This window comes from Phascolarctos cinereus, unplaced genomic scaffold, assembly GCF_003287225.1.
Source record: "Phascolarctos cinereus isolate Bilbo 61053 unplaced genomic scaffold, phaCin_HiC Scaffold_5;HRSCAF=322, whole genome shotgun sequence".
NCBI classification, from domain to species: Eukaryota; Metazoa; Chordata; class Mammalia; order Diprotodontia; family Phascolarctidae; genus Phascolarctos; species Phascolarctos cinereus.
The window spans coordinates 103,184,926-103,199,490 of NW_027555958.1; the positions used below are offsets into that span (position 1 = coordinate 103,184,926).

General features: G+C 38.2%; 1 protein-coding gene across 1 annotated transcript in view; it reads right to left on the reverse strand.

Annotated features, from left to right (window-relative positions):
• Positions 1-901: 901 nt before the first annotated feature.
• PPP1R14C (protein phosphatase 1 regulatory inhibitor subunit 14C) overlaps positions 902-14,565 on the reverse strand; it is a 109,593-nt gene continuing 95,929 nt past the window's right edge. The window contains exon 4 of the mRNA XM_020986600.2: positions 902-2,604. Within this exon, the coding sequence (XP_020842259.1) occupies positions 2,530-2,604 (75 nt within the window). The 3' untranslated portion in view covers positions 902-2,529. The remainder of the gene's footprint in view (positions 2,605-14,565) is intronic.

Here is a 14,565-nt window from a genome sequence, read left to right on the forward strand (position 1 = left end):
AAGGTGGTAGAGAAAACCCCCAAAGTCAAAAGTTTCCATTATGCCTGCTGATGAGCCACTTACAGGAAATGCGGGCACTTCTGGAGGCAGATACCTTTCATCAGAGGCCTAAGAGGCCAACCTCTCCTGCAGGTTATTAATGGGTGCCATTTCAACAGACTTAGAAGTGAACCTAACTTTGACTGAGAGAACACTAGACCGAAAATTAAAATACTTCTGAATTTCCATTGTGCATGTTAGCCATCTGTATTTTCCTCCCCAATTGAGGGTAGGGCAGTGGTGAATAAATAAGTGTCAAAGAAATTCCAATCAGCCATGTGCTGATATGATGGTGCCATAAATATAGTCTAAGGCTCCCTAAGCTAGCACAAAAAATCATTTTGATCTTTGATCTGTGAACGAGGCATATGAGAATTTTTTTCAGTATTCATGATACTTGGAATACAAGAAGTACAAGGCCATTTTAGGTACAAGCTAAAAACCTAGATTATGCTAGACTCATCCAAGCACCATACTTGGGTTTTTCAGACAATTGGGTGGAAATCCTGTATATCTACTCTTGTTTCTTGTGGGGAAAAATCAAAAGACAATATAAATATCTGATTAATTAATTACTTTCCAGGTAACTCCTGCCAGATATAAAAGGGGGGTTAATTAAATAAGGGCTCCTTGGTCTAGGTAAGGGATTTAATTAGGATGATAATTAATCAAAGATAGTTGGCTCATTTCCTTCAATGAGTTAGAACCCACCAAAGCTTCTGCTTCCACCTCCCCAATCTAGAAAATGCAGCAGGGCATTTAAGAAGATTAAATGATTACAAAATTTTTAGAAATGAAAAAAAAATGGATTTCAATGCTTGGTATAGTAAGATAGTTCAGCAAGGCATACATGTAACAAGAGTTGTAAGCTGTTCCATTTATTTGAGTAAATATCTTGTAAATAAATCATTGGTAAACATTACAAAATTAAATACATTTTAAAAAGCTTGCCAGTATACAGAAAATTCACAAACATATTTCTTTTTAAAAATAAAATATGTTCAGAGCACCCTTGATATAAAATGCCTGACTACTGTCTTCTTTTACATGGTCACTTATGAACATCACATAGCAGATAAAGAATACCACCCAAAGGAGCCAAAGGTCTACCTGAAGTGTTCTCTTCCCCCCCCTTTTTCACACATGGTCAGACAGCCATGCCATTACTGCAGATCTATTTTAATCATCTCACAAGGAGCAGGAATATACTATAGAAGAAAGAAGGACAGTTGACTTCCTCAGGCCCAGCCCCAAAGTAGGGGAAGGGGTAAAGAAATAGGCACCCTAGCTTTGCCCAGTTTTGCCCTATGATCCTGTGAAACTGCTAAGCCCTTACTTACATACTACATAGTGGGTCAGGAAGTGCCAATACTATTTGGAGGTGTTCTGACATCAAGGCTTCCAAGAATTAGGTCATCAAAGAAGGTTGAGGCTTCCCTGCCTCCCAACATCTCGATGGTACACTCAAATTGTGTCCTCCCTGTGGGAGGTCTACTACTGTCCCAGGCCCAGAAGTACCCAGTATGCCAGAGACAGAGCTCTAACGTGCTTGCTTGCTTTTGACCTGCTTTAGTGGGAGAGACAACACACTGTATTTGGTCAAAAGCAGAGAACTATATGCTACACAGTGCTTTCTTTTTCTGCAGTAAAACACTGTTCAGATAGTGCTGGCATTTCTCTACAGAGCTCCTATCAGAGTTTCAAACAAAGGGCTGACACGATTCCAAATTATTATGAATGAGGCAGTGAGGAAGAGGCCTGCCAAAGCATCAGGATCAAAAAGACATATGAAGTCCATCCATAAGTTACGCCCTTGAAAACAGTAACAACCAAAAATTTAAGTGTAGCTTCCCGAAAGAACTGATACATTAAATGTCTTCACTTTGGTGCATAAAGTGAATTTGTTTAAAATTTCAGCACCTGCATTAAGAATGTGAAGTTGCCCCTCAAAAACACATGTGCTGTGGTCTCCAATTAAAGGATGACCAAACATCGATTCCATCCACAGGAAATAATACTCACATCCACAGTGTAACATAATTGTGTATATACAAGTACAAGAAATTGGACGTCTATGAGTCAAATATACAATCGAGGGGGAAAATATTACCAAATTATCTATAAGAAAGCCATTCTCCCTGCTCTATAAGGTTACAAACACCCTCCCATTTGCCACGTAAGATAGGGCTGCCCATGTCAGCTACCAAGAGGCCTCCATCCCTGGACTTTTCCATCTGGTTGGATAATCCTCCGTTGACAGTTGTGCTGCATCCAAAGCATTGATAGCTTTGATTAAAAAAAAAAAATCTAAAAAAAAATCCATAAAAACAAATAAGAAACATCCATGGATAAAATGTCTAACAGAAGAAAAAGAAAAGTTGCTCAGAAAGACAACTATTTTTTTTCTTTTAAATAAGTGTCTTCTTGTGATCAAAATCCCATTTCCCTTTCTGTGTCCCTTGGAGAGAATTCTACTCTCCATGCAAAAAATTATATACTCTTCTTTTGGGGGGGACTCAGTTTCCTCATGCCTCTTATCCGAGATAGCAGTTCTTTGATAAATTCCTAAGAAAAAGAAAGCAGAGAGAAGCAGTTAGTCATAGGGATGACTCCATTTCAATTTGTCTTGTGTTGATTTGTTTAAAGTAAATGGAAATGAACTTCAGTTGCCTTCAATTTCAGACTTTGGCTCTTCGATCTGTATACTTTAAACAGTGACTCTCTAAGACACATCTAAGCAAGCAGCTTGGATTTCTATCAGATAAGAGAAAGAAGGTACTATGACCAAACAACTCTTTGCATGTTCTTAACCTTGATACTCCACATTTCTTTCTATTGACTTCCTTCATAATATAAACAACACCAAGCACTAATCACCACTACTTCTGCGTTGAGCTAGAAAGGGATACATGCTGAGTCAATGGAACATTATTTTAACTTTGGGGGCTACCCTGTTATTCTTTAATTTGCAACATTTTCTCAGATGGGAGAATGCTGTATTCTCCCTAATGAAGTTATTCTTGGCTTTAACTTCAGAATTTTTTTAAAGGCTCAATGTATTTATAGCTACCCATTTTATTGTTCTGGCTTGAACTATATTCTTACTCTCCACCAATGAGAGTTCCAATTTCCTTAATGCATTTTGTTTCAGGAATCTATCACTAGGAGCAATGCTGATTTTAGTATGTAGGGGTTGAATTCTTTTTTTTTTTTTGATGCAAGGAGCAGAAGCACAAACCATCTAATCTATCTTATTGATAACTTTAGTAACATTTCTGCATTAAATAGACAAAGTTCCTATTTAAAAGTCACAAGATGAAGTCACATAAATAGTAATGTTCTCTGGAGGCCATTACCCTTCCAGGCTTTACAGTAACTTGGACTTCATTAATCCATATTTTTCAGTAAGTCAACACGGTATATGTGAGAGAAGTACAGTGTTCTAGAAAATATCATTGAAAGTCCACCAGTCCAGATGTCAGAAAAAACAGGATCTAGACCCAAATATATTACTTATTCACTGTGTGCCCTTCAGGAAATAACTCAAGCTCCTAGACCTGTTTCCTCACTGTGTATTGAAGAGACTGAACCAGATAATCTCTGAGATTTATTCCTGCTTTAACATCTAAAGTTCTACAATTTTCATTGAATAAAGAAATTGAAATAAGTGACATAACTCAGGATTCATGTTTATGCTACATGGTATAATTCAGTCCTAATATTAAAGGACCATAGAATTCAAAATTAGAAGGGATCTGTATGATATTATGATATAAGAAAGTGATGAAGTATCAGAAGGGCCATGAAAGGCATGGTGGGCTAAACAGAGGAAAAGATTGCATCTTTTGACTTTAACAGTAACACCCAGTCTTCTACCACCTTTGATACTGGTGCTGGAATTGAACTTAATGACCATTTTGTCAAGCTCATTTCCTGGTATGACAACAAGTATGGTTAAAGCCATCATATTTGGTAGACTACTTCATTTTGTAGATGGGGAAACTGAGGCTCAGAGATGTTAAATGAATTGCCCAGGATTATATAGAAAGTTCCAACCCAAATCTTCTTCTCTTCAAACCCAATGTCTTCTACTCTTTTCATTTTACTTATTCCTCTCTGTGTAATGATTTGAAACATGCAACAAAAAATCATTAACTCAGACTTGGCTAAGTCAGAATTCACAAAAATTCTAGTCTATCCTCTACCCTCTATTCTATATGAAGTCTTTTTTCTAAGCAAATTATCTGGGTAAAAAGATAGAAGGAAGAGTTATTCTGCTTGTGGAAAAACTATTTGAGAATTTTAGCACTGTCTTTTTTTGTGTATAACTTTTACACAATTAAAAGGAACTTCATCAGATTAGATTCATTAGAGCAGATCCCTCTAGAGATTCTCTGTTTGGCAATATGTTGACAGCAGATAGCTCACCTTACTCTATGTACTAGAAACTCACAAAGTTACACCTCTTTTACCACATACCCTCTACATCAGATCTTTAACTTTTTCAAAATGGAGCACTCTTTCCCACTCATTTTCCCTCCTCCAAACAAACAATATTTGACTGCATTTTCAAAAGCACACACTACTACTAAAGTGTCTAGGAGAACTTTCCACATGCAACACGCAAACATAAGCCATGCCTCCTTACTCCTTAAAAATTTTTTTCATTTGATCTTGCCATCCTCATAAATTATCATCCTAAATCTCTCTCTCTTCCCTTTTATAACCAAAATCCTAGACTCATCTATATTCTATACTATTGTTTCTATTTTCTTACCTCTCATTCACTTTTTTTGCAATGCATGTAGTAATTTGTACTATAGTACAATTTGTACTATATTTGTATAGTAATGGTACATAATATAGGACTTCATTATACTTCTCCCCCATACTACTGGGGTGCCTTGGTCAGGAGCTGTGTGGAAGGGGTAGGAGATTTCCAATATAGGGAGACAGAGTTGCAGTGTGGGCTCCCCATAGTTAACTCCTCTTTTGACTGGGGATGAAGATCCATAACTTTCTACTTTATGTTTTGGAGGCTATGTAAACCATGGGATCTACTAAACCATGGTGACTTTAATCATACTCATTGTCATACCAGGAAATGAGCTTGACAAAATGGTCATTAAGGTCAATTCCAGCACCAGCTTACAAGATAGAAGACTAAGTATCTCTATTAAAGTCAAAGGATGCAACCTTTTCCTCTGTGTAGCCCAAAATGCTCTTCACAGCCACTCTGACACTTGCTTCACCACTTTCTTAATATAGTATCAGGCAGATTTCTCCAGGCAATAGGTCAAAACAGATACACTGGAAGAAGGAACACAGAAGGTCATGCCCATGAACTTCCCATCCACCTCAAGGAAAACCTTGCCCATAGCCTTTGCAGCACCAGCAGAAACAGGGATGAAAACATCATGTTTTTGGCAGCATCATACCCATCATACCACAACTTGCCATAGGAATCATTTATTGTCTTCTGGGTAGCAATAATAGCATGAATTGGGTCATGAATCATCCCACAATGCCAAAGTCATCATGGATGACCTTGGTGAGGGGTGCCAAGCAGCTGGTAATACAGGAGGCATTACTGAAAATCTTAAGTGAATTATTATATTTTTCATGGTTCATCCCTATCACAAACATAGAGGCATCAGCCAAAGGTGCATATGTGATGACATGCTTAGTTCGAGCTTTGAATGGAGCCCCAGCATTTTCCAAGATGGCACAGACACCAATGGACTCTATACTTGGCTCCAGTATCTCCCCATTTAATACTAGTGGGATTGCGGTCCTAGAAGATAACATCTTTTCCAATTATCCCTAGCCTTACATTCTTATTCTCATCAGGGCTGAATACAGCCAGATCCACCGACTTTGACCTTCACTCTCTTATCTCAGAGAAGCAGCTGCAGCAGCAAATGCTGGCACCGAGACCGAGAGAAGAGCTTCCTAACCTCTTGCAATCTGACTTCTAAACTTGTCACTGGACTGAAACTGCTATCTCCAGTGCTGCCAACAATCTTTTAGTTGGTGAATTCAATAGTCTTTTCTCAGTTCCCCTCCTTCCTGACTTCTATGCTGCCTTTAATACTATTAACATCCTTCTCAAAACGAACTCTTCCTTTAGGTTTTTGTGACACTACTCTTTCTAGGTTCCTCTGACTCTCCCTTATTGAGTCCCCTGTAAGTGGGAATATCCTCCCTTGGGCTGGGTCCTCTTATCCTTCTTTACCCCATCTCTAGAGTTCCTATGGGTTTGATTATTACCTCTAAGCAGATAACTCCCAGATCTATATCTTCAGCTCTCACTTCTTCTGAGACCCATCTGCATTACCAACGTGTGTGATGAACATCTCTACTTGGACAGGAATCCCAAATCAGGAATTCCAGACAACATATCCAGAACATAACTCATTGTCATCCCCCCTGCTCTTCATCTAAGCTTCCTTGTTTCTGTTAAGAGCATCACCAACTCTCTAGTCACTCAGCTATGGAACCTCCAAGTTACCCTCCAGTCTTCATGTTATCAAGTATATCCAATGAATTGCCAAATCATGTACATTCAATCTCCAAATTGTTTCTCACACCCCATGGCATAATTTAAGCATTTGTTACTCCTCACCCAAATAATGTCAATAGCCTCTTAATTGGCCTCCCTGCTTCCAGTCTCCTCACTCTTCACTCCATCCTCTACACACACATGCTAGTCACTTCACTGCTTAAAAATCATTAGTGGCAATATAGCCTCTAGGTTAAAATACTTTATTTGACACTTAAAATCCTTTCCAAATTTATTTAAAACTATTCCCCTTCAACTATTCTATATTCCAGCCAAATATGCTTATTTATTTTTCCCTGTACACAGCATTCTTCTAACTGTGACTCTGTAGACCTTATCACCCATTACTGGAATGTACTCCTTCCTTATCTCTTAGAATACTTTGTTTCCTTCCTTTAAAGGTTTACTCAGGTACCACTTCCTATAGCAATTTTTTTTCCTGATTCCCCTGGTCGTTCGTGTTCTCTCCTTCCTATTATCTTTTATTTCTTTATATCTATATGTCATATTCCCCATGAGGACATAAACTCTCTGGAGAAGAAGCTGGTTTTCATATTTATCTTTTATCCCAAGTGTCTAAAACAGTATCTTATACATAGGAGGCATTTAAGAAATATTTGATGAATTATTTAGTCAGTATTTGTGGTAGGAGAAAAGAGGAGAAGGGGAAGAAGGAAGAAGATTCCACATATTGAGAGGAACATTTTAAAAAATAACCCAAGTCCTTCTATCTCATTGAAATGAATAAAAACATAAGCAAAATTTCTGTATTAATCAATTTATTTTAAAAAAAACTATTCAGTGCCTTTTATGGTTGAGTCACTAACTTGAAGAGAAGTAAGGTCTCTTGGACCTTATAATCTAAGATGTGTCAAGGGACATGGTCTCCTCAGCAGGTGGAAGCAGAGAGTGTCTCATATGGTGTTTAGAGGCTTAGCCTAATGTCATTTTCAATTCAATTCAATTCAATTTATTAAATGCTGTCTATGATCTAGGCATCAAGGAAATAAAGAGAAAGGTGGAAGAAATTCTGTACTTGTCTCTTTTGTTAAACTGGACCTGTGATTTCACTGGCATAGTGAATGCCAAATGAAGAAACTCCCTTCCATGCAGATGAGCACTTGCTCTGCCATTTGAAGTTTTTGTGAGTTCCCTTGAATACTGAGAGGTTAACTGACCTGCCCAGCATTACATAGTCATTATAGAGCACAAGTATAACTTGAATTCAGGTCTTCCTGACTCTGAGTCCAGCTTTCTATCCACAATATCACATTGCCTCTTGACCGCAAAATATGAACAAAGTAACTTCAGGTGGAGGGCATTAACAACTGGCAAGTCATCCAATCTTAGAATGAAGAGTGATCTTAAAGGTTATCTAGTCTATACTTCTAATTTTACATAAGAGAAACAGAGGTGCATTGCAGGGTACTTTTAAGTGTGAACATTCATTCACAAATATCTTGGTTTGGCATTACACAAACATAAAGTATTATTCATTATTATCATTATTATTACTTTCTTAGGAGTGATGCTAAGGCTAGGCACAAAGCAGTGGCTACAGGGATACTACCCTTTAGCAGTAGCAGAAGACGGGGGCGGGGAAGGATAACATTAATAGCAATGCACATTTAGAGAGCCTTTTGTGCTTAATCAAGTAGGGAATAGACCTAACATGGAGGTGATGGACAACATATGCATAATAAGACATATTTTGGGACATTGTGGACACATGAGAATTTTGCTTTACTATATATGTTTGTTACAGGGCTTTTTCCCCTTGTTTTTAGAGGGGGAGATGGAAAGGAGAAAAAATGGATGCTTCATCACTGACAAAATAAAATTTAACTTATTTGTTTCAAAAACGAAGCAGGGAATAGAAAGCCTGTTAAGACAGAAAATATGATAGATGGAAACAGGTTGACTATCAGGTTGTAGAAGTATATACTTGGGTTTGAGGAAAGGAGGCTAACAGAAACAACTATGGGTACCCATCTAATATGAGGGTTAATTTTAGCATCCAGTTTAGTAAACCTTAAAATTGGATTGGCCTTTCTTCTTGCCCAGCTAGAGAAGCAATAGCATCTGCAACAAGTTCCTTGCCTGATTCCCTGTTTCTGGCATCTCCTTCCTTTGTTCTATTAAACAGGCTGTCACCAAAATACGATATCTGTATTTAGTTTAAAGAAGCATTAGGTCTTGTCAGATGGCTTAGTGTTATTTTCAATTCAATTCTTCAAAACCAGAGGACAAGGCATTGTGAGATCCTCAAAGGAATAGTGTTATAAAGTGTCAGAACTGAAGTATTTCAGGATGTATAAAGATGCATCTATTAGAACTCCTAATTCCATACTTTATTTCTGAACTGAAAGTCACCATCAGGTTCTTTTTACATGTAAGAAAGTGGTGGTGGTGGTGGTGGTGGTGGTGGTAGTGGTAGGTACATCATACCTATCTCTGCCAATTGAATGTAAGTTCTAGAATATAAAAGAAGGGTCTGTTCCTTTTTTGTGTTTGTATCCCAGGACCAGCACAGTGCCTGGAACTTCAAAGGTGCTTAATAAATGCTTGGGAATTGCTTGAAACTAGCTAGTTGATAAATCTGGGATTTAGTCCATGCTCTTTTATTAAACTCACTGGGTCACCTTTGCAAGGCACACCCCTTTTAGACCTCAGTTTCCTTGTCTGTAAAATGAGGAAGTTGAACTGGATGATTTCAGTGGGCCCTTCTAGCACTAACATTTTCTGTTTGGAAAATAGGGATATCTGTCATTCCTACTTCGTGAAATTGTTGTTGGACTGAAAGAAGAGAGTAGATATAGAAGTGTTTTGAAGGTTAAAAATAATATTTTATATTTTAAATCTATACAAAATGAAAATATAATACATAACATATGTATTATAAACAATATTATTAATATTGCATATTAACATGCAAATATAAACACTCCTATTAGGACTTCAGAAGGAAACAGGAACCTAGATTTAGCACTGGGAAGAATCTTTGAGATTATCTAATACAACTCCCCTATTTTATATATGAGGAAACTGAGAACCAGAGGAGTTTAAGAACTTAGTCAAAGTCACATAAGTAGCAGAGTCAGGATTTGAATCCAAGTCCTCAGATTCCAAGTACAGAGTTCCTTCCAAATGGTGTGCATTAACTCGGAATGCCTGACTCAAAGAATAATCTAATATTTTTTTCAAGTCAGAATTTCAACAAGTAGGATGGTTTTTTTTTAATGTTTTAAAGATTTTGAAATCACTTGTTTCCTAACCAATGAAATCTTCTTTCAGGAGGCTACCATGATTTCTGATAGGCATCTGTCATCATCTGCACCCATCATTTCAAAAGCAGTATCTTCTCTTCTTCAGATTTACTAAGTAACTTCTCAGAATGTCAGATGGGAATACTAGGACTGATCTTTTCAGTGATAAAAGAAAGAAAAAAGCTATCTCTTGACTACACCTCAACAATTGTTTATCTAGTTAGACTACTAACTGCCCAAAACTATGTTAGATCTTGAGCATTGTTCTGAATGATGAAAGGTTCAATGCAGCTCTCTGAATGAAGTTGATTATTCTTGTTATAGGGGAGGGAGAGGCCCAGTATTTATGATCATGAGATTTGTATTGGGTGAAGAAAGGAGGAGAAGAAGAGAGAAGAAAGAGAATGAACACATCAGAGAAAAAGAAGGAACTTGAATTATAAATACAGAAAGACCCTGCTTATGTGCAGAGGAGGTCACTTCATGTGAACATTCTGGCTTGAAATTAAGGACTTAATTTTTGGGATATACTATTCATATCAGGACCATGCTAGCCTGACTGCATTTAGACAAATGCAATCAATGCTACCTTCCCTGTGGAAAAGTTTTGATTAAGGGAGGTGAGATTGTGTTACGTGATATCCATGAAAACAGCTGGCAGCTCAGGTTAAGCTGTTATCTTGTAGATTGAAGAGCCAATGAGAGTCTCCTCAGATGAAGCAGTGAGTGGTGCCAGCAACTCACATTTCCCTGACTCTGTGTGTTGTCACTTTAGCCCTATTTCAGACAACAAAGGATGTCATTTCTGTGAACACCAGCCTGGCCTTACTCCTCATTCACCAGGGTGGCTGCAGTAATTTCTACAACATTCCCCTTTCCTGGATTCTATTTGTGGTCTCTTTCCTTCGATCTGTTCTTTACACTATCATCAAAATCTCTCTTCCACAAAGTGTCCTAGACTTTCTAACTTTCCCTCTTTAAAGCATCACTGTAGGCCTAGACCTGTCCCTCAGATCAGACACAAAATGTCTGACAGCAGACTTAAAAGCATTCCTTCTATGGCACTTCCTGACCACCTTACCCACAAACACACATCCTTTCCAGACACTTCAGCACCATTTTCCTGACCCACACCCTGTGCTCTTGCCAAGCAAACTTCCTAACTATCCCCAACTAACCTTTCTCTCCCTCTGAGCCTTTGGCCATACCAATCCTCCTAAACTCAAAATGCTTTCTCATCCTCCCCTCAACACTAAATTATCCCTTCTTTAAAACTCAACTCAAAATTCACTCCTGCCATAAGACCCTTTTCAAACTAATCTGGGTAGTCCATTACTAACCTCAACATGGCCAATAGCCCCTTTTCAAAGTCCTGTTCTGTAGATCTCCATCTCCATCTGTGTGCTGTGGTCACTTACCCTTTTAGACTGTCAACTCTTCCAAAGGAGGAACTACTTTGTCCTTGTTACATAATTGCCTTTCCCACAATGCATAATAAACTGTATCACCCACAGAGAGCAATGGATTAATGTTCTGGGTGGGAAATTGTTTCATTTGGCAGACAGTTCATGCTGTTTCAGCTAACTTACATTCGCACAAAACAGAAAAAAAAAATCGGTCAAAGGAATTAGAATCCAATAAAGCAGAGCCAAAACTGCTTCTAAAGCATATTCAGATGGGCAGGAGGAGGGCTGTACTTGCCTATGGAAGGGCAGAAGTTCCATTGGGAGAAAGGTCTCCAGTGGGACAGATGACAGTGTGATACCAAGCCGGTGGGGGTGGGAGAGCATATCTGAGGCAGAAAGAGCAAGGCAGTGCCAAGAATACCCCACCTGGGGCGTAGCCACACCAAAGGACAGGTGGTCTGTCCCCTAAGTAACTGCTAGAAGGTGGTTATGTTTCTGCCTCCAGAGTTCCCATGAATAGGAGGTATAGAAGTATCCAGTCCTAGGAAGAATGCTAGGATACTCTTGCCAAAGAAAAATGCCAACTGACATGTCAGGGGTATGGGGAAAAATTTCCTTACCTCTAAGCTAGGCATGCTCTGCAATGTAGCACTCCAAACAATGCTTGTCGCTGTTTCAGAAATACCAGAATAGAAAAGAGTGATGTGTGCAGGATTACTCCCTAAGATGGGCATTGTAAAATACTCCTATAAAGTCTATGAGCATTCTTGTATTGTTTTGCCAATGTCCTTTTCCTTAGTTGAGAAGCCTTTTAGAGCTTTGGGCAACCACAGCAAATCTCAACCTCTTTTCTCCAGGCAGATAATGTGAGGGATAAGAGGAAGGAAAGAGAAGCAACCCATCTAGAAGGGAAATAGCAGTAGCTTTTATGTTCACCATTTTCATAACAGTGGCTACCTTAGCTTTTTTTTGCCAGTGCACTTAGGAAAAATGAAGGAATGGGAATCTAGGGGCAAGAGTCTCTGAGGGTAATCAATAAGTGGATGAAAATATTTATGTGGAAAAACATACTAAAATTAAAATTAACAACCTGCAATGGCAGGCAGTAGAAGAAGGTTAAAAATTGACAATAAAAACACTAAGGAGAGTTAGGGAGAGTGACAAGTGTTTGGTGAGAAATGGAAGTTGACATCTTGGTCATGAGGAAAAAAAGAGAAAATGAAGAAGCAATGGAAAATAGAAAAAGTACTATTTCTCATGTGAGTCAACAAGCATTTATTAAGGGTTTATTATGTGCCAGTCTCTAACGTGCATTTATCTCATTCACAGGTTCCTTCTGACTTGCTATTTGAATAAAATCAAACCACCAATTACACACACACACACACACACACACACACACACACTTTATTATATTTTTCTAGGGATAATCTCACTTTCAAAAATACTGATTTACATTTCCAAGATCTAGCAGCAACCATGAAAGTTAAGGGTGTCTCTGGTGCCTTAGCTACACTGACTCTATCAAAAAGGAACAAATGTATGGTAGCTTTCCTCTAACCTACTACAAACCCTCTCTTCCTGCCACCCCCAGCCCCACCCCAATCCTAATGATCTCCATGGCTCTTAACTTCCACTTTCTCATAAAACCACATGCCAGAGGTGGCAGATGAATAAGCATTTTATAATAATCAACATGATTGGACATATGTTATATTTCCCTGGGTATTCAAAGAATTCATCTGTCAAAAATGTTGATGATACCATAAGAAAAATGGGTGCTTTTGACAACCAGAAAGAAAAACAATCAACTTATTTCAGGGCTAAAAATCTTTTTTTTTTCTAAGGGCCTAAAACACTACTGATCTTTGCATGGCTTAACCAACAATAGAAATTCTGTAAATAATGAATGTTCCTAAGCAGTATACAGCATAATGGTGTATATTTGGTGATAACATTCCAAGAAGCAATACCCTTCTCTATCAGTGTGTAAGAATGGGGAAAGAAAAACACAAAACAAGGATTCTGAAAGTTATCTGATTCTATGCTATTTCCTCTGTGACCACATCCCCTTCTCAAACTATGGTATCTCTGGCTACAGATCTCCAGTCTTCTGCATGCTCCCTTCTTCCCTTACAACCCAACCATTTACCATTTCCTAATAAGTAACCTCACCACTTACTTGAAAAATTCAGATCCACAGGAGCCATCTGCTCCTGGTCAAGCTTCTCCCAGTAAAATGAAAGCAAAGCGAAGCAAACCAGAACTGAGATTGAGAGTTTTTAAAATGTACCATTCAATAGATTATTGGGGAATTAACCAGACCCAGTAGGGGAAGAAGAGAGAAATGTTTCCAGAGACACCAAAGTTCAGGTAAGGAAGGACAGAAAGTGAAAGGCGATGGTGATATTTCAAAAAGATTCTAAATGGCAAAGTAAGCTCTCTCAAAGAGACAAATAAGCTTCTCAGAAACATGACAACCCCCTTTAGTAACTGAGTGTCTAGAATACATACACATATTCAGGAAGCAAGGCATTACAGGCTGCTGCTGAATGAATACTGATTCTTTTAACAACCCAGGCTGGGGCCAGCAGCAGGTCCCCTGTGAAGCAGCAGCAGAGTTGTGTCCTGGTACATGCACCAAAGCCAAATCCACCATGGCCTGCCACTTAAATATTTAATTTTTTTCTTGTTTATCTTCACAGAGGTTAGTTTTCTGTGTACACAAACCAGACCTCATTCCATTTTTCATTATCTGAAAAGAGGCTTAGGAAAATGTTAAGGGTAAGATATTTTTGTCATAATGACTTCTGCCAATATAATTTCCCAGTGGTCTGTTTTTCCCTTTGCTAACTCAAAACCTCTGATACTAGGCTATCCATTCATTTTCTTGAAGAAGAAACAAGCTACCTTCAAAATGAATTTGCCCTACCAATGGAGAGGTTCCCACTAATTTGAAGCTTCAGACTATTTTTCTTGGAACAAGTTATTTTGTAGAAACTCTAAGTATTCTATTTCTATTCAACAGGGAATTTATAAATAATTTTGATTCATTTGTGCTCTCTTACTAATGGACTCCCCAAAGTCCAAACACTTATTCATACAGCATAGATTGAAACTGACAATCTGATGAAAGTAAATTACAATTCAGAAGACAGAAATGACTGTCTCTATATTTTTATGAAAGTTATTATTCTCCCTCAAAATATTAGGAAGAATTGTAGAACCATGGCCTCTGGCACTCCTTATGTGACCCTAAATGAGTTATTTAATATTCCCAAGCCTAAGGTTC